The sequence below is a fragment of the Nipponia nippon genome, unplaced genomic scaffold (assembly GCF_047370975.1).
Source record: "Nipponia nippon isolate SJK-2023a ecotype South Korea unplaced genomic scaffold, ASM4737097v1 scaffold_1, whole genome shotgun sequence".
NCBI classification, from domain to species: Eukaryota; Metazoa; Chordata; class Aves; order Pelecaniformes; family Threskiornithidae; genus Nipponia; species Nipponia nippon.
Genome location: NW_028262290.1, coordinates 55612200 through 55633430, shown reverse-complemented (window position 1 = coordinate 55633430; position 21231 = coordinate 55612200). Strand labels below are relative to the sequence as shown.

Below are 21231 nucleotides of genomic sequence, written 5' to 3'. Positions count from 1 at the left end.
CAAAGAAAGAGGGTCTGCTCACCAACATAAATGCTTACTGCTGAAAATGTGTGACTCGAGATAACTTGTCTGTTCCAAAGAACAATAGAAATAAACAGGTTTTGTTGCCATACAACCTCACTCCGTAAATTCCTGTCTTTGTTGTTGCAAAATTACAATGCTTGTAGTGAAAAGTGGATTGTACCTACTGTAAACACACTCTACTTCACACGACTTAAAAATAGCACTTTGAGAAAACAAGAAAGAGAAAGGAGTATTAAGAAAGCTACTTAACGTCAGGCTGCAGTAAGCAGGCACTGATGTATCACACGCTGCCCACAGCACGCACTGCCCTCTCCTCTCCGCCTGCTGGGCTTTACCGCACGGAGTGCCTGTTTTTGACTAGATTTTACAAGGCGTTGGGAACAGTCTCCCTCCAGAAAACTGGCAATGTCTTGTACCTCTGTGGGTTGAACTCTTCTCTCCCTTTCAACTTGTCCTAGGACTACCCACTTTATCACCGGGGCATGATCACAGCAACTGCTGCCTTGTCAAAGCCACATGAAGGAAGGTTCCTGACCCGGTCCTTCCCAGGCCCTGCAGAAACCCGTCACAGCTTACTGACTTTGGCTGCGTAAAACGTGGTTAGGCTTCCCTGGCTGGGAATTAATTTTATGGCATTTCTCTCCCTACCTCTCACTCCTACACAACTACCATTCGGCACTCACACCTGCACTCAAGCACGTTAAACAACATTTTGGTGGTTGCTGCCAACCTGAGACTCCAAAGAAACCTCTACGGGTGAGCAACGCTGAAAACTGAGCTCCTGACATTAAGGCTTATTAAATCTTATTCTTCTCTTTTTGTTTTTAACCCAGTTGTTGTCTTACCTTTCTCTACCGAAGGCCCAGAAGCTTTCTTGGTTTAGGAACAAGGGACGGAAGAAAATAACAGAGTTTTGTGTATATGACAAAAAGTGCACACCTGCTTACTCTTGGCCATTTTTAAACTGCTGGGGTTTTTAAATTTAGGTATGTGGTCTGCTGTGGTGCATCTTTCTCAAAATAACTATTCCCAAAACACCCAGCTCAATGAAGAAGAGCTATTTAAGATGCCTGACACAGGGCTGTGATTCAAAATGCCATATGCATTTCAAAGTTTCTTTTGAGTTCAAAGCGCAGTTCAGGAACCGTATGCGTGCAGCTGAATGCAACACACACAACACACGAGGATGTGAGCCTGACCTTTACTGCACAAGATGCTTAATTCTCTGTCCTAGCTGATGACTTAAGTACGTTGCATGAGCCAAACTCATAGCAAAGCATGTACAAAGCAGGTTATGAAACAAATCAAAGTTGAAGTCCAGATTTGAAAAGGTAGGTTGGATCTACCGCTTCTTATTCCCTAAACTCCTAATTTACAGGGAAAAGTGTCAGAATGGTAAAGGGTAAATCTCATCTCAGTGTGAAGTGATACCATATAACTCCTTTGTGTCCTTACTAAAGAAGATCAGGAATTACTGCCAGGCTCTTATCTCATTTTCTAATTCCAGTTTCATAGGAATTTATGTTTAAAGAAGGTGCAGTGGCACAGAGAGTAGTGTTACTCCACTGGAAGCTATTTTTAATCCTTTCAATTCCATTTCTGGATTTTAAAACTGCAGTGTTTGTTGTTTTATTTCATCAAGATTTGTTTCAGCTCACTGCTGCCATGCCTGACTCCCAGCAAAGTACAAAGCAAATAATTCAAAAATATAAAAACTGATAAGGGGACGGTGTGTAACTTGCAACGGTGCTGTGCCAAATTGCTTGCTTGCAATTGTTGGAAACACAAGCCACTCACCAGACTCAGTCCAGCAGTGCATTTCACATATTGTAAAGTTCCAAAACTGCAATGCTTCAAAAACATGAACTATATTTAAAATACTACTAATTGGTCTGAGAATCATTATCTAACCTACGAAAAAGAAAAAAAAAATTATTACCCCCCTGCCCCAAACAGACAAAACAAGAAAACAACCCTGAAATCAACAGATCTTCCTCCTGCTAAAAGATCAAAATAAGGGGAAAAAAACCCCCAAACTTTAAAGAAAATATAAACAAACCCCCAAAAACCCTCCCACCCTCTCCTAACTAGAGCAGCAGCCTTTTCAGAACTTACTTTTATCTCAAAGCATCAATTTTAGAGCCTCTCAACCTACTGAGACTGCTCCCCAAGAATCTAAAACCAAGCTCACCACTACCCATAGAAATCTACAAAGCATTTAATCCTCTTTTTCTGTGTACATCCTAATTCTATTCAAGTAAGGAGGGTGAAGGTCTTGGTAATTATGCGAAGCCTTGTTTTATTTGCAGGCTGTCTCTAATAGCATGATAAACTGCTCGATGCTCTTGCTTAAGATGCACCAAGGAGACAATAGTTCAGTAAAGCAAACAATTTCTCCTGTGACCAATGATAAAAAGAGGAAGCCAATGCTCCCTCAGGGGAGCACTCCTAAAGGGATTTTATAATACAGAAATAAGACTAGCTCCTCTAGAAATACCCCAGATAACTTCGAAACAAATAGCTCAGAGACCAGGAGGCACAGCAGAAAAGAACAAGCTGTGCTGATTATCTTTGACCCTCAGAAGGTGTTTGGCAGCTTGAACCTATGTTACTGCAACTATACCATCACCAGCAACTGGACTGCAATGTAGACATACCCTAAAGGCAAAGGCAGATGTTAAGCAATGGCACTTAGAAGACCATTAATTATGGAATTAAATATATCCTTAATCACCAGAACACTTGACAATTTAAGTTTAAATAAGTGGTAATTAAACTACAATTAGTGTTGTTACACGCAGGTTATCATTGTGATTTATACACATATTACAGCTTTCATATGGAGTGAAACCTACACAAATAATTACCTAGTAAAAAGAAAAGTGTACACTAAAAGAAATTAATTACTTTGTTCAGAGACTATACTTCTAAAGAGTCAATTCTAAATGGAAACACAACATGAAAGGTATTAACAAGCTTGGATAACTGGTGCTACAATAATAAAATACTGTTAATTATTAAATCTTTTGAACGCTTTGCATGTATGTGTTAGTAATACATTGTTTAAACAAATAAATCTTAAGAAGTTGGATTAAAATTCACTACACAATCTAATTTCTAGCCAGCTACTATTAGTGGGAGTTATTTTGCCTACGTTTTTCATGAATCAACAGCAAAACAGACAAACACCATGGTGTTTTTAAGCATCCTGAATTGTATAAATATTATAACTCTGAAATGTTATCATATACTTTGTCTTCAGAGTTCTGCAGTACATTTTGGTTTCATTTGCAGCTAGACCTTGTTGGTGTCCTACTAATGGCATGGAATTATAAGGCATTCACAACCATGCAGATGCCTACATGGATATGTGATTTAAAACACAACAAAGAAAATCACACGATTACATTGCTTTGTCCCTTCATCTACTAATGTTGAGTCTTTTCCTGAAGACTACTCATCGGGAACCTACTGACCTTCATATATGAAAAGTCAAGAAGGGCCCTATCATGCCTTAAAAATCTCCTTAGCGGACTTCTCTTAGTTTTGTTCAATAAGGTCAGCCAGCCTTAGAAAATCCCTGGGAGGAAGTCTTGTACGTTTTGGAGGTTATGTGAGAAACACGTGGATTTCTGCTAAAAGAGGGCAGAGTTTTGGTATCAAATGAATAGCAGCTTAGGAAACAGACCTGGTGCTAGGCACCTGTAAGATGGGCCCTTTGCCTTCTCCCACCATACACGCAGTCATCAGAGCTCTCACCTAACTTGGACACACATTCTCACAAGATCCACATACACCCTCTCTCCTCTTCCAGCAGCTTGCAGCTAACTTTCTGCCTCCCCCCAAAACAGACTCTGTGAAGAAAAAGCATGAAAACAGATGAAAAGAGTTGAGAAACAATGAGAAATTGCAAGTGTCACCAGGCGAGTGAAGAAATTGCATCACATTTCTGAGAGGATGGAGGCCGCCAAAATGGAGACGAATCACCACAAGCTGTCAAAATGGAGACAGAGCTTCCTCAAGAATAAATTAGCTTATCTACAGTGAAACCAGTGAAGCTACACTAGTTTACACTGATTCCTTGGACTGCCACAGATATTACTATATCATAAGACATTTTGGCACATAGGCTAAAATGCAATAGCTAACCAGGTATTATTTCAGACTGTATGCAGCAAATGCAAAGAAAATGACTTGCTATACTACTCAGTGAGAGAAAGATTATGTAAAAATTTCTATATTTCCAGAGGCAAAGAGAACACATGGAATCCATTACAGACAGACTCAGGTGTCTATTATATCATCAGCTGATGCATGGTAGTTTGCTACACTGCAGTACCCTATCCCTTGGGTATTCGTGGGTGAACCCTTGTTCACCTATGAATAAGGGTGAGCAGTTCAGATGGCAGGTCTCAAGGAGAAAGTGGAATAGAAAGGTTATCTTTCTATTTCTATGGCCAAATATCCATATTACTCCGACATCAGTTAGATGCATCATATTGATAGAAATCTGACACAGATTATTACTAATATCAATAACATTTAAAACTGTCAGATCTTGCCTGTATTTTTATTAACATGTTAATTTAGCTTAAATTTACTAGTCAGAGTCAGGGCTGCTTCTATTAAAATTCCCCTGTCCATATTAGCATTTTGGTTCAGAGCTAGAGTGAGGCTTTGAAGCACAATCCTCACCTTTACTGACTGCTGGTTGGCAGAGCAGTTCTGTTGCATCAAAACCAGACTCCTTTCAGAAGAAAGGAAATTGGAAGCTCCTCTACTAATTCACTCCAAACCCAGATGGGGACATTACAGTCTAGACTTAGGCATGAGCGACGCAGTCACACATTCAGTCAGTGTCTGCAAAATGTGCACGCACCACATAGTGCTCCTGAACCACCCAGCATCTCACAAAACCCTCCAGTAGATCCCATGTTACAAACCACCTGGTGTCAGCCACAAAACTGTCTGTGGGATGCTTTACTCTTCTCCCACCATCCACTGAGCCTAACAACAAAGACTGGTCCTCATTATTTCAGGCAAGATAGAAAGGCTTTTTGGCACCACTGGAGAGTGTTCTCAACACTGGCATCAGATGGGTAGCATGGGGTCCACAGTGTTGCTGTAAGGTCATAGAATCATGGAATATCTCGAGCTGGAATGGACCCGTAAGGATCATTGAGTCCAGCTCCCTGCTGCTCGCAGGACTACCTAAAACCAAACCACATGACTAAGAGCATTGTCCAAACACTCCTTGAATTCTGACAGGCAACAAAATACACATTGCCCTTTCAGCCTGTGAGATGTAAAGGTATGGCTAAACGAAGCTTGGACTCTGTGATCAGGATACAGCCTCATGCTCTAGAGAGGCAGGTAGTACACAGCTTCTCCCACAATGCTCAGGTGAACCTCAACTCCGCTAATACGCCTGATCTTCTGGAAAAGGTGCCACTATTCCCTTATTGAGTCCATGGCCAATTATAGGAGATCCACATCATGAGTCCTCCCAGTGAAGTTTGCTGAGATGTCCATAAACTTACTCTGAATCCTCTCCAGGAAGCCCCGACGATGCAGTTGTAGAAATTCCTAGCCACCTTGGGCAGAGCACTGGATGCAAATGTGGACTCTGTCAATACCCCCTACACAACCTAGGAACACACTGTCAGAGGCAAGAGGAAATGAATGAGTGTGCTCTTTTGGGTCTGCAAGTACTGCATCCACTGCCAGGTATCCCATGTTCCAAGGGCAAGATAGTCCTGGCATTCCAAACTCATCTTTTGGACCAGGACTTTCTGTCAATTGTGGGTGAAGCAATCACAGAGGGAAGGACTCCAGAAAGTTGTATTTCAAAAGGAACAGCTTCAGTTCACTTGAGACATCCTCACAGATCAGCTGCTGCAGCCACAGAAAGAAGTCCACTATAACCCCCTAGAGTACCTTGCAGTCGATATTGCCAAACTCTTAATAAGAATATGATGGGGCACCAAACGTCTGGTCACGCTAAACAGCACATGCAGGAACAGAAACAAGGCTCTGCCACGTGTGGCACTGGTAGTTGGGGCGCTGGTGTAGGAATTGAGATGCTGTCACCCTCTGGAACGACACTGTGGAATGACAACATTGTACTTCCTAGGGAGGTCTGCTGTCAAAGAACCCACATCTTTGGGACAGCCTTTCTTCAGAAAGCTTCAAACCATAAGTATAGTGACAATGTTCAGCACAGGGGACCAAATAAAATCCAAACCAAACTTTCCAAACTGCAAGTGAAGATGAGGGGAGCCTCAATAATATCTTTGGTCTATGGGTTTGCTCTTATTAATACCAAATTACTTGCTTGTGGAGACATAGACTATATTTTCATGGGAAAAAGGAGAAAAACTGTTGAACTGCTATACAACAGTAAATAACTGTATAATCTGTAAACTTTCCAACAGAAAAGCAGCACCCTAAGGAACTGTCAAGTGAAATTCTCCTGAAATTCTCCCTAAATCTTTAGGATGTAATCAGAAGCCCATTCCTACGATAGCTACTGTTATGATTATTACTGGAGAGAACAAATGGATATTGCATTCAAACTGAAGACTCAAACTGAGGATTCAAAGGATTCTGCTGGTTCTAAAGCAACAAGTATTGCTGATCTAAATCAAACTTGAAGACTCTAATGCAATAAAACCTATTGGCATTCAGTTCCAGCATCCCTAATGAACTGAAAGAATGAGTGAATTTATTATAGAGAAACAGAGGTAATTGACTGAAATCAATGGCAAAATTTCTAAATTGTTTCAATACAATTATTTCACCTACATTTAAAGCATGTGTGTGTGTGCATACATTTCATACACTTCTATAAATACATGTAAGCATATAAACACAGCCATATGTATGTAAAAACAAACATTTAACATCATCTACAAAAATATAATTAACATAAAGATCAACAAAACATACTGATTTTAATAAATAAAGATCAACAAAACATATTTTGATTTAAATTCAAAATTATGATTAAGAACCAGGTAACTATTACGAGAAACAAAATTTCATAAAAAGTTAAAATGTACCTGATAAAAATTGGGCCAGAAAGTGCTGATTGCCAGTTCTGCTCTGTTCCAAGTAGCAGTGGTAGATGTGTTCCAGATCGGGTTACCAATAGGACCATCATTAACTTTCACATATATATTCAAAGTGCCAGGGCTAGATCCACTCTTGCTTGAAACATAATAGTGGAAATCAATACAATGCGTATCATTTTCTTTCAGATGGGGCAGCAGGAGGTGAGCTTTCTGTCCCGCAAATCTCCCAGATGTATTCACCAACATGAAAGAACCTGCAAAACAAAGTCACTAGTTCAATTTCTTCTTTATTTTATTTTCCTCTCCCTAATATGGTGATCTGTAATTAAAGCGTCATTAAAAAAAAAGTAATCATTTTGCTTTGCTTTTACTAACATAACAGTAATTTGTATTCAGTAGGTATTTAATCTCAAATTACTTTTGAGAATCTCAAGATTCTTTTCCAAAGCTTGTAAATATTAGAATCCTTATCTTATAGTTGGAGAAAGATATAAACAAAAAAAAAAACATTGAAGTGATTTGCACCCTGCTGAATCTACAGATGTTAGAAGAGGCTCAATTGTAGGTCCCAACTATCTGAGCATTTCTATATGCAGAGTGTGTATTGGGTTTGCATGGTAAGGTTTTGGTAGCAGGGGGGCTACAGGGGTGCTTCCGTGAGAAGCTGCTAGAAGCTTCCCCTATGTCCGATAGAGCCAATGCCAGCCAGCTCCAAGACGGACCCACCGCTGGCCAAGGCCAAGCCCATCAGCGACAGTGGTAGCACCTCTGCAATAACGTATTTAAGAAGGGGAAAAAGTTGCTGCACAACAGCAACTGCAGCCTGAGAGAGGAGTGAGAACATGTGAGAGGAGCGGCCCTGCAGACACCAAGGTCAGTGAAGAAGGAGAGGGAGCAGGTGCTCCAGGAGCCGGAGCAGAGATTCCCCTGCAGCCCATGGTGAAGACCATGGTGAGGCAGGCTGTGCCCCTGCAGCCCATGGGGGTTAACGGTGGAGCAGATATCCACCTGCAGCCCGTGGATGACCTCACGCTGGAGCAGGTGGATGCCTGAAGGAGGCTGTGACCCTGTGGGAAGCCCACGATGGAGCAGGCTCCTGGCAGGACCTGTGACCCCGTGAAGAGAGGACGCCATGCTGGAGCAGGTTTGCTGGCAGGGCTTGTGACCCCACGGGGGATCCATGCTGGAGCAGTCTGTTCCTGAGGGACTGCACCCCATGGAAGGGACCCACGCTGGAGCAGTTTGTGAAGAACTGCAGCCCGTGGGAAGGACCCATGTTGGAGAAGTTCATGGATGACTGTCTCCAGTGGGAGGGACCCCATGCTGGAGCAGGGGAAGAGTGTGAGGAGTCCTCTCCCTGAGGAAGAAGGAGCGGCAGAGACAACGCGTGATGAACTGACCGCAACCCCCATTCCCTGCCCCCCTGCACCACTGGAGGGAAGGAGGTAGAGAAAATTGCGAGTGAAGTTGAGCCCGGGAAGAAGGGAGGGGTGGGGGGAAGGTGTTTTTAAGATTTGGTTTTATTTCTCATTACCTTACTCTGATTTGGTTGGTAATAAATTAAAGTTATTTCCCCAAGTCAAGTCTGTTTTGCCCATGATGGTAATTGGTGAGTGATCTCTCCCTGTCCTTATCTTGACCCACAAGCCTTTCATTATATTTTCCCTCCCCTGTCCAGCTGAGGAGGGGAGTGATAGAGCAGCTTTGGTGAGCACCTGGAGTCCAGCCAGGGTCAACCCACCACAAGAGTCACAATGAAATCAAGGAGAATTATATGTGCTCAGCTGGTGGGATGCAGTATATGATGTAGATGGAGTCTAAAATGTTCTCGATTCCTTAGTCTTCCTCTAGCTAATCACCAGCTACGTCCTTGACTGATTAAGTGTGACAATTGTCTCCTGGCCTCAAGAGCTGAGAAAAGAAGGAACAAATGAAAATACCCAGCAAATTGGTAAGCTTTACGGGGGGAGGGGGTGGGGGTGGGGGGGAAGAGGGGGGGTGAATTTCACACTATGGCCCAACTTAAACAACAAACAAGAAATGTAAAGGTATAGTTCAAGTAAAGTTACATTCGAACAACCCCCACGTGAACAGCTACTCAATTTATGCTCTGTTTTTCAGTGCCTATTAATATGTTTCATTGAAGTGTGCCTTCAAAATAATCATGTTACAGAACAGATGTGCAACTAAAGAATTTGAATGACTGTATAGACATTACATTAGAAAAATACGACATGATTTTTTTAAGACATTCATATTTCTGGGTTAAACAAACCCAAATGAAAGAATTCTATTAATACATATACTATGATATCATAGAAGGAAATAAAACTCAACACAATGTCTACTTTGGAAAGAAAACATATCAATAAAATATATGAGGTAGCTTAAATCCTGCGTTTTTCATAAAAGTCGAGAAATGGATATGTTATAGGTGCCTGCTATAAACGCACAGCTAAGTGCTCTTATAAAAATATAAGCACATGCATTTCTCAAACAGTTATCAGAAAACAATTTTCATATTTCTTATTTTTTTTCAATTTGATGGGTGATGATACCTTGGAATTTCAATGAGATGCAACCTCCTAAGTCATTTCTTGAAACAGAATGTAGGTGTTTAGAGAACCTTGGTCCAGACTGCACTTTTACCTTAAACAGGTTTAACTATTCAATAATACAGTTTTGCAGTTACTTTAAATTATTTATCAAGCATAACTTCTCATTATTTTTCATTCTAGACAAAATAACTGAGTTTTTAATGTTGACAAAAATGGAAATTAATTGTGATACAAAGGAATCCGAATGTTTTACTTCCTAAAAGGCATTACTCTGTACTAACTTTACAGACTGTTACTATAACATATTGAGACAAATCCTTGTTCATTAGTAACATAAGTCGAAGTCACTGAACGTGTTTTCCATACTCTCCTAGAGAAAACTTTCAATTTTTGATTTAGCAGAAGGAAAGAAGGCAAGATTCACGTGCTTTTCCATGCAAGGACTGGTTTCTACAAGTTTCTGCTTACACTATACTCAAATCCATAGTACACACATATGCAACATTTTATTTCTTGCTGTGTTTCAGTAATCTAAAATGTGGGAAGGCCATAATCAGGAGAAAAAAGGACAAACACCCCCCGCCACCATTCTAGATGAAGCAGCCAAGAGGTGGTAACCTCGCTCCTAACCTATTGGCACAAGCACAGGAAGGAATACTCTTTATTACTACTTTTCACATGTGCTCACCCTGTTTCAGCCTGTCGCAACAGTACACCATTTTCATATAGAATGCCCTGTGTGTTTTTGACTTGTAACGCAAACATCTTCAAATATTCCAATGCAGAAAGAATCAAATTTACTTCCTTGAGGACACAGTAAGGAGAAGACTCCTCTCTTTATCTTATATAGAGGGGACTAACCAAGTTGGTAGTCTTTGGTCTTTCCAATACTTTCTTTAGTATGATGGTTCCCAAGTTGTTTGTGATCTTGAGTTGATCAAAGTATAAAATTCCCCTAGGTTGGAATTTTTGATCCTGTTGCTCAGTGATTAACTAGGATGCTGAAGGGATAAGAATAAATAGACACCCAGCTCAAACAAGAGGTAGTCCTGCTATATCACTTATAACACATTTCCCCATCTTTATAACACAACAAAGGGTTAAGAATAAAACCCACAAAAATATATTTGGAAGCAAATAAATTTTTAATTTAGCCATATGGATCTTTGCTTGAAATAGACAGGAAAGAAACCCATATTCCTTCCATCACTTAGGACATGCCCTGCTGTTCAATTTGTTTATTTAAATTTAAAATGTAAACACCTTAAAATACTTATAATTTGCTAAGTTATCAAAACAACACTTAAAGCATTCATGAGTTCACTAAATATTAACTGGCAAGCTTTTTTAAATCTTACCAGTGAGGATGCCATGGAGAAATGTCCATCTTTTCTTAGCCACCTTAAAATTTCAAACCAGTATCTTCCTGATAACCCCACTAAATTTATATTCAGTGCTGCTAAGAATCCTGAAGTCCTTCACAGAATTATATTTTTAAGAACTATTTAACTTACAGCATCCTGATTAATGTAGTATGTATTGCACAACTGAACCACGTGAAAAATTATCAGCGGCTTAAGACAAGGAATATAGTCAGCCTATTTTGAAAATCTGTATCTCCTTTGTTGAAAGTGAAAAAGTACGGAAAAATGTCACTGTAAATAGAATAAATCCTATTTTCTTTTTTTTTTTTTAAGAAGAGGGAATCTTTAAAGAGAACTACATTAAGCAGCAGTATATCATTCAGATGTTTTAGTTTTTCTGCTAGAAAGTATTTGGCAAGCTCTTCTTAGTTCATGAGGCAAGAAGTAGGATGTAAATGCATCCTTTTAATTGTTTGACTATCTGAATCTCAGGAAATAAGACACCTAGCAGTGCCATGATAGGTACACTACCTCACATAGGTCTTTTGGGACAATCTGATTTCCCACTTGTGAGGGTCTTACCAACTAATGCTTTCGGAAGCTGAAGTTTCTTCTGTTCCAGCACACCCAGAGCAGCACTTTCACTCATACAACTTTCAACAGAATTGAAAACCAAAAGGACATTCAGCCATCTAGTATGACCTTCTAAACCCAGAGTTGGTTAAGTAACACGTAATAGCTTGTTGCATCAAACATAGTAATTTCTATTCTAGCCTAAACATATCCTCTAGACAGCATTTAAGGAAAACTTACCTAAAGCAAGTAGGCACATAGACGATGGATCCAGAAACACCTGACTGTAAGAGCCTGGTTTCAGAAGAGAACAGACTTCTTGCACCAAGCACGGGCCACTACTGGTGTGCATAAGAATGGAATCCCAAAGTGCCTGTACATTAAGCTATCTAAAATCAGCCCGTTTACTGTGGCGCCATTTCAAGCTAGCCAATGAAGAAAAACTGAATATAGATACATTTGCAACATTACTCATCTTTGAAATTGTGTGCTTTGGTGGCGGTACAAGAATGTGCTCTATCTGCCTAAAATAGCTAGCACTGCTTTTTTGAAGATAAATGCTTATGTCTCTTCTTTCAGTGGGCCAGATGAACATGAAACATGCACACAAGAAGTCTCAGGTACGCGCGCGCACCAGCATGTGGGCAGATCTAAAGTTCAGATGTAAGCCATCAATGTTTTGGAAGTTTGACTAAGGTTAAGCAAAAAGAAAACACGGATAATAAATTTCATGGAAGCCCCCAGTCAGTGCCTTAACCCTTTATTATCCCTTGTCTTTGAAAGGCTGCCAGCTCATGAAGGAATTCGATATTTTGTTTGACAGTATCTGCTTTTCCAGGCATGTGAATTCTGATAAAGATCAACTCAGCTTCTACTCCTAGTTTTAGCTATGGATCTCCCCACAAGAAAAAAATACCTAATATATATTAAAATGAAAAGGCATAATCATTAGACAGAAATTATTATATATATTTTACTTAAAGCCATACAGTGCATTTAATGAAAAGAAAAAAGTGAATTGAATGCATTAAAATCTTTCTTACAATTTTTTTTTTCAAATCTAGTCAACTTATCTTCAGTGTTAAGTCACGTAGCAACCTTCTCTTTCAACTTTTACTATTGCCATCTGTGTCTGGATTGAAGAAATAATACTATGCAAGATGGTTACATAAATCTAAAGGGTGTGGATAAACTCAATACACAAATAAACACTTAATTTTGACAAAACAAAAAAAAGGGGGGGGGGGTGGTCTCAGCCATGAAAAAGGGGAAAATAAAAAACCAAACCACAGCATACTTTCTTACAGTGGATCAGTTCTCCAGAATCATTTATCATATATTTGGGCATATGAGAAATACATACAAAAAAGAACTGCAACTATTCACTAGTGTATCTACTAGGAAACAGTTATCTGCCAGGAAACAAGGGTTCAACAAGAAAACACGTAAAATTATAATCAATTCAGTAGTCATTCATAAGAAGAGATAGCAAGTGCACATATTACTATAAACGTATTCCTTTTAAAGTGACTAATTTCCCTAGATGTACTTTCATGTTTAAACACATGGATGATGACAGTTTCCTCAGTCAAACAGTTTAAATAGGATTTACTAGGGTTCAGTGCTTAGATCTATGTTTAAGCACTACATGCAATTTAATAGTTCGAAAGTACACACTGAAATCAAACCAAGAATAAAATCTAAGGTAGCTGATGGTGCTCAGCATCCATTAAATTCAGGCTTCTTTAATCCACAAACTTGCTAAATCATCCATATTTCATCATTTTACCCAGAGGGTTTAAATCAACAAACTGGTGGATTTGCTACAGTTGCTGTTGTTGTTTACAATTCCTCACTGCACAACGTTTCAGCAGTAATTCAGCAAATATTTGGTTCATTAAAACAGTAATTCTAAGAAGGTGCAATACTTGAAAAAGAAAATATACACTAGAGTTGCTCCAGAGTAAATGGGCAATCGAACATCCCAGTAATTCTCACTAGCATCAATGGAAATTTTATGTGAAGCAAGCATAGAGGAAAATGAAATTTTGTACACAAAAAGATGCCCAAAAGACAGAGTGACAGAAGAATTGCAAAAAAAAAAATAAAGTATCTGTTTAAAAAAAAAAAATCTGACAACTGGAAAAGCAATGCACTGTCCTCTAAAAATGACGGAAATGGCACAAGAGAGATTTTCCAGTCACTTCTGCAAGTTTTCACCATGTCACACCACCTTGTTAAGAGACACTTTTTATACTTGGAATGTCAAATGCGGTGAAATTGAATGCGATACCATTTTTCATGCATGAAGAAAAATGTGACTAGTGAGCAAAGAAAGTTACTTTGTTGATTTTTTCACCAGTCTTATACATGGTTGAGGACAAATGATTAGTGCTTCTTCCAGACTGACAACAGACATGACCTATCCAAGTTATAATCGCAATCCTATTGCAATTTCATTGATACAATAGTAAATATAAGTAAAAAAGCACTGGTGTTTAACTTACTTAGGCATCAGTATTGGTTGATTTTGACTCAATATTTGAAAAACGTGCTAAATGAAGGAAAGCGGAAAGTCTGATTTTAAGAACAGATATTCCATGTATTACCTTATTAACAAAACACCCTTACACTCTTCAGGTGCAGAAACATCTCTCTGTAAGGCTGAAAAGTATCAAAAATACCTTTTATCAAAAATGCTGTGATTAGGTAGATATAGAGGGCTATTTTTTATTAACAAAACAGCATTCCCTAAATGCCAGCCAACCCTACTGCCATCACTGACAAGGGGCGGCTACCTTTTACCAGTAAAATACCACTGACTGTGACTACTGTGAGTACCCAAGGCTAAGTAAGTGACTGTCCAAGATACTGGAACTGCTGTGCATATGCAAGATGAATTGCAAGGCTCAAGCATAATGGGTCTCACTTTCAGACAAGGCAAAATCAATATATCTGTTCTTTTATTTATTATATTTTATAAACATGAGTATGGACCATCTTAGAAGTACTGCAAAAAGCAGACGGGCATTTAATAACAGCCAGCCTTGGACTTTAATTCCCAAGGCTAGTAAACAGAAGAGTTTTTGTCTTCAGTATTTTTCCTACTATTTACTAATTTTACAGAAAAAGGAAAATACATTTTCAGGTAACATTTGAAAATTATGGAGCTGCTGTAATTTGAGAAACCTCTCAAAGAATGACTAGCACTACCTAAAGAAGCCAGAAGTTCTGCTCAGATGCACCACTTCCAGATACTATGCAGTAGGTAACTGCACATAAACATCAGTGCTGCTTGCACCCCTGAATTGGCATAATGAGGTGTCCCAAAATACACCCATTGAGAGTCTTCCCTTCAGTGCCTTAACTAACATCCATCAGTTCTGTTCATTAACTTACAAATCATTACTGTCTCAGGTGAATTTTAAGCCTTCTTTTGAGCAACATTTACTCATATTAAATGTCATGTGATTATTTTAATCATTATTTATTACCAATCCTAAAAAAATCATGAATCATCTCAACTTTTAAGTTATCTTCCAAATTTTCAACTACTACAACTCTTGGAAAAAATCTGTTAAACTATTCCATCATAAATCCTGTATATCGGTTGAAAACATTAATCCACTTCTGTCCATAATGTCATCTTCGTTTTAGCAGAACAACTAATAAGCCTAGTAAGCCTTATAATTCTTCACCAAATTCAATTCTTCAAATTCTTCCTCATCTCATATGCATAGACACATCTTCCATTATTTTGTTAGAAATTGTTTTGATCAAACACAGACATGAAATCACATATTTCTGCATCATGTATTTCTGCAGTCCCTTTTCCAATAGCCAGTAATATCTAAAAGAACTGCTTTCTGATGAAGGCTGTTTGTTTTTTCAATGCTTTTCAATATTTAAAGAATTTCAATATTTAATGAATTTCACTATTCATCCTACAATCTTTGTTCTGTTTCCTTCATAACTCTTCTACATTTTCAAACACTGTATTGCATTTTGAAAGCCATTTCTTATGTAACTAATATCACCTCTTTACAAAAATCAAGCAATGTATAGGAAGTCCATACACACAAAGTTCACACACTATTAGAGAAAACAACTGCATGTGGACAAATTTTGAGAGATTTGTCTAAAGCTGCGGATTCAACTTCTGAATCAACAACTGCATTTTAGAAAAAACAGAAAGCAAAGTAAGAAAAGGCAAATTATCCATATGGTGGCATACACAGTATGTTATTTAATGAAAATAAATATATCCTCTGGTGCAGAGCTAACTTGAAAATAAAAATATGAATGTTACAGGTTTAGAAAAGGAAATAAAGTGAGAGAGGATGGGATGGAAAGTGTTGGGAAAAACATATCAAGTGAAGATTCATGACTCCAAGACAGGCAGACCCAGACCCAGGGAGACTTTTAAAACACAAAGCTATCCAGCAGCATCTCCCCAGGACTGGAAAAGACAAATTCAGGTTGAGTATTCTAGAGCAGGGCGCAGGTAGATATTTGAAACAATTAATTTCAATTAATTGAAATTACAGGACAATGTGGATCTTTCCAAAGACTTCACATAAAGTAATATAAAAAGGAATTTGACACATTTCTAACCTCAAGCTTGACAAGAGATAGCCTTTAGCAGAAGGGATTCAGCATTTCTGAGATGAAGGTGTAAAGTGTTCCCCCGTATAAGGCTGTCACAATGGACATCCTCAATCCATTTTCAAACCAGTACAGCTCTAGAATAAGAGCAAAGATCTTTCTTTAAACATATACATGGGGGGAAACTATATATTGCAAAGTATTTCCTCCATCTTCCACTGTTGATAAAGGACCAGAGATAGTTTATGCAAAAAAAAAAAAAAAAAAAAAAGAAAAGCAAACAGTATTGTCCTACAGCTGGATGGTTGGTATGCAGAAGATGATAAGTCTCTGTATTGTGAACCTTATGTGCACTTAAAGAAAGAATACTGAAGAGAATATATTCATCTGAATTAAAAATACCATGCAAAGTATTAATGGGAGGGAAAACTAAAGCTCACACGTTTGAATGTTACCTGCAGTTAAAGATCCTGTAAATATGACATATCACAAGCTTCTCTGGCTTCAACGTTTTGCATGTCTCTGGCTTCAACATTTTACTGTCGATTTGGAACAAAGACAATTTAATGCTGGGTTTGTATACAATCTTCTGAAGCGCAGGAAAAAGGGATCACATTTGAACTGCAGTTCCACTCATGAAGGCAACTGGAAAGATTTTTTTTGTTTGTTTTTAAACAGGAAACCTGACTTGCCCAAATATAAGGCAAATGCAGTTACAAGGTAAATCTCCTTCTGTTTGATAAGGGGGGCTGGGTGCAGCATGGGCAATGAAGTCTCCAAGGAGTTGTGCTACCCCTCTTGGCCTTGGAGGGCCACGCTAGATGCAGCCCAGCCCCAAGGCAGTAAAGCAGTACTACTCCAGGCAGGAGAAGGTTTCCTCACCAGCCCTAGTCACTCAAAAAATCCATGGGCAGCTAACTAGCCAAGGTGTACAACTACTTTGGAGAGATTTCTGTTTGTTTTTAAAGGAACTGTGCTCCAATTGGGCTTCAAAGAGACAAGTTTGGTACAGGACAACATTCTCGTTTGTTTTAATTTCTATGAGATCCCTCATCCCATGTTTGGCCTAACATGATATGCTCTGGCAGCTCCACCAGTACCTTCTACAGCCAGTGAGAACTGTGCTACCAACTGTTAAAACAGTAAACTGATTTATAAAACGCACTCACAATAGACAGCTTCCCACAAACGGTACGCAAAATTTTCTTCAAATTCTCTCAAGAGTCCTCATGATGCAGTCAGCTGGACTTCTTTAAAGCTGGCCTAATACCTTTTACCAGCTGTAACATTTTTTAACTTTCATACTATGACTGGATCTCAGACATTCCAGAGCTTTGAGACAGACCTGTCTGCACCTTTTCTTTAAAGTGAACACACCAAAAAATACCAAAAGGGCTTTGAAGAAGTGATGTTTTATTAGAATATAAACTTGAACAAACTCTCTTCTGTCTGAAAACCCAGATTCTTTCGGATGAGACCTGCTTTTCACACTAGCCACTTTCAATAGCCTCTACGGTTTCAACAAACTCTACTTGTTTTCCTCTGGGTCAATAGAAAAAACTCCCCTCTTTTCATCTTCTCTGGCCTGGTTTTGTGTCTCTTCCCCATTATTCTAAGAAAACTCCTCAAGTACGAGCTCCCCAGTCAGCACATCCATTACTGACTGCCCTATTCTTTCCTGGAAAACCTTCTCCCATGGCCAGGTGCTCTCAAAGAAGAAATCCTCTCCTCCCCTTCAAAGAAATGCCCCTGACCAAAAAGCATGCAGTTACCAACCATGGACCTATCGCAGCATATAACGTGCATATAAAAAATAATTTTAAAAGACACCTTGAACCACGATCTCATCTGTCACACACAGAATGACAATATGTGTGAAGAGTTTTTTGCACATTCCTTCTGTTTTCAAGGAAATAAGATGAAGTTTCCAACCTCACAAACAGAATAAAATTTGTTCAGCACAAAGGCTCTTTCCCTGCCTCTGAGGGCTGTGCTCACAAATGCTTCCTTGCTGTCTGTTCCTAATAGGGCACAGCTCTACCAGTTGATTCTTTAGTCAGTGTACCCGCAGTGAGACTGGAAGTAGTAGTCTGCTAGACACATCTGCTAAATCTATCCTAAACAAAATAAGGAAATTCAAAATACAGGATTCAGTCAATAAAGAATTAAAGGATAGGAATAGAAATAGTAACAATCAACATGGTAACAGACAAACAGGTCTTGCTAAAAAAAAAAAAAGGTTTTAAGGTTGGAGGGGATTGCAAGTACTGCTGAAAAAGACAGCAGTTAAAGTTATAAAAGACTTCTGTGAAGCGCTAACATAGTAAACAAACTGATTAAAGCAGCATGACAGAGCATATCAAGTGTATTAAAAGCCGAATAACTGAAGCAGCTGTTAATGACGAAATCCCAGTAAAGAAGGGATGAGGTTCTGCTAGTGGGATTCTCTTTGCATCACCGCTAAACTAGATGCTATTTAACTTCTTTAACGAGGACATAATGACAGACCTAAAATTGTTTCTGCGAAAAATTGTAATGGATCCAAACACTGGCAAAACAACAGAAAGTGTCTGAATAGCCAAGCCTGGGCTACTCTCAGGACCCAGAGCGAGTCCTCCTCTCCCAGCCTGACAGACATAAGGTTGCTGCAGTTCCGTGTCCCCAGATGCAGCTGGTGGTGAGGCTTCCCCACACAGACAGACGGACAGACATACACACAGAGAGAGATGGCCTGACAGATCAAATACCAACAGAAAAACAGTGCCTTTACTGGCACCCTTATACACACACAGAGCACCCACATAAACAGCATGGACAGCCCCATCCTGTTCCTCCTCTCCAGCTAATGGGAATTTCAGTCTGCTGCTGGAACCCACACCCTGCTCCTCCCCAAGCGCTGGCCCCCACACGCAAGAGCCCCTGACTTTCATGGTCGCACATTAGATGCTGGCACTCAAGTCTCTTCTACTACTCTCTGGTTAGCCTGGTTTGAAGTTCATGAGCATTCACATACACATTGAAGATGAAAGTGCGACCGCACACAAGATGGTTAGAAATCAGATTTAATAAGAACACAGGATAGACTGCCGTGATCAAGCATCAGGCAGAGTCACACCAGCATACTGAGTGGCCAGCTATTTACACTCTATGAGCCTCTTTTATCCCTTTATCCCTCTATTTTTCCCACGCTTCCTCCTTCCTAATCCAACTTTACTCCTGCCTTTGGTCCCCACATTAACAGTCGCACGTGTAGTGAGGGCAGCAAGCAAAATTGCAAGCCATGTTTTCCAATGAGTCGCTCACCTGCCAGCTTGTATTTTTTATAACTTAGCATTCAAAGCATGAGACAGTTGTTTTGTCACTGAATATAAGTATCTGTAAAACTAAGCACATGCCAACAATTAATGCTGTAGCCCAGCTGTCTCCCTTCTTTTCTAAGCACATTCTCTTTGCTGCACCACCAATAACATTAGTCTTTATTTTTGTAAACCATTCAACCATGCAATTCAGCATTTAAGAAACAATACTCAGGAGATAAGCAGAAATCAGCTTTAACATGTTTCAGGGGAGCTCCTGGGGTAAACCAGTTGCTCTTCAGGTAAAAGCTTTGGGGAAGTAAATATAATAAGGGAGGGTTGGGAGGGAACACGGGTTGATCCTGCATGTTATCCTTATTAAAAAGGGCCATCTCCAAAACCAGGGTTAAGTGCTACTGGTGCTCTTTTCCCTTCCGAATGACAGGCTGAGAGGTTTGTTAAACACAGAGGTTAATATAAAAAGCTTCTCAAGGACCAAAGACAGCGAGCTTTACAACTTTTACAGAAATTCAATTTTGTTTCAGCTTTAGGTTGCTAGGTTAATGTTTGACTAACGATCATACCTATGTATACTCTTCCAAATTTTAGATCACCCCAGCGATGTTACTTTTCATTTAAAAGCAGACTGTCACTGTACTTTCTGCATACTGTATTTTCTGGAAAACGTACTGCCACCTGGCCGATTACCAATTTCCTAACTACTGATAAAGGCGCATTGCCATCATAATACTATCAGGTGTGCAAACTACTACTAAGGTGTTGCACAGATTAGTATCTGCAGTAGTGCAGCACATGCAAATGACATCCATCTTTTGAATTCCACTCAAATGTCTGATAGTTTGTCACAGACCTGTAAGACAGAAAAAACCCCACTACTATATTGCCTATGGCATTAAATCCCACAACAATACGGAGCCTTCTGAAATCTTGTTTGACATGTCAGTAATTTTAGAAGCATATTGGCCTCCAGGGCCATTCTGTTACTGGAGTAATTTACTCCTGGTTTTATGAGTGTGAACAAAGATAACTCACAAGAAGTCTACCTTATCTATCAAAGGGTAAGGTAGAATAAAAGCAAAACAAAACAAAACTCCACAGATCTACAGTAGACTACAACGTAGTGTTTAACCTTCTCTTTTGAATCAAAGCAACCATCTTTTTCTCATCTGTTTAATACATTCATCTGAAACCTCCCTTAGCGTGGACCGTATATAGCCTCAATTCTTTTACTTCCACGTAAAAAATCCTGCTCAGCAATTAGAAGCTCACCAGTATAAGTACAATCAGAGACGCTTCCCTGAAGGATACTTTTATATTCTGTTTGTTTCTTTCCTTTTCTGAACCGAATCACTGGTTGAAACTACAAAACACAAGGAGTGGGCTTTTTCCCCAGTTAAACTACAAATTATTTTAGATTAGCATTTACAGCATTTTTCCTCCATGGAAACACTGCAGAGACCTTATGTAAGAGTTGCTGAGTAAAATTTTAAGCACATCAGGGCCTGTGTTTAGCTGATGAGCAACAGGATGGCTCAGGACCTTTCATCTTGAGCCCCTGTCCACATAGGAAAGCACTATTATACCAGCATAAAGACACTCTACCTGCCACATGGCAACTACATGATAGTTTAAGCTTCAATGGATAAGTGACAGCACATTCCACAGGCTAAGTTAGACACTTTAGATACCTGCCTTTTATTGTCTCATAGCAATCAGT

At 39.3% G+C, this 21231-nt stretch overlaps 1 protein-coding gene across 11 annotated transcripts in view; it reads right to left on the bottom strand.

Annotated features, from left to right (window-relative positions):
- PTPRM (protein tyrosine phosphatase receptor type M) overlaps positions 1 to 21231 on the bottom strand; it is a 499983-nt gene that overhangs the window by 332365 nt on the left and 146387 nt on the right. For all 11 annotated transcript variants that reach the window (XM_087756312.1, XM_087756322.1, XM_087756360.1 and 8 more), the window contains exon 3: positions 7086 to 7351. In XM_087756312.1, the coding sequence (XP_087612438.1) occupies positions 7086 to 7351 (266 nt within the window). The remainder of the gene's footprint in view (positions 1 to 7085; positions 7352 to 21231) is intronic.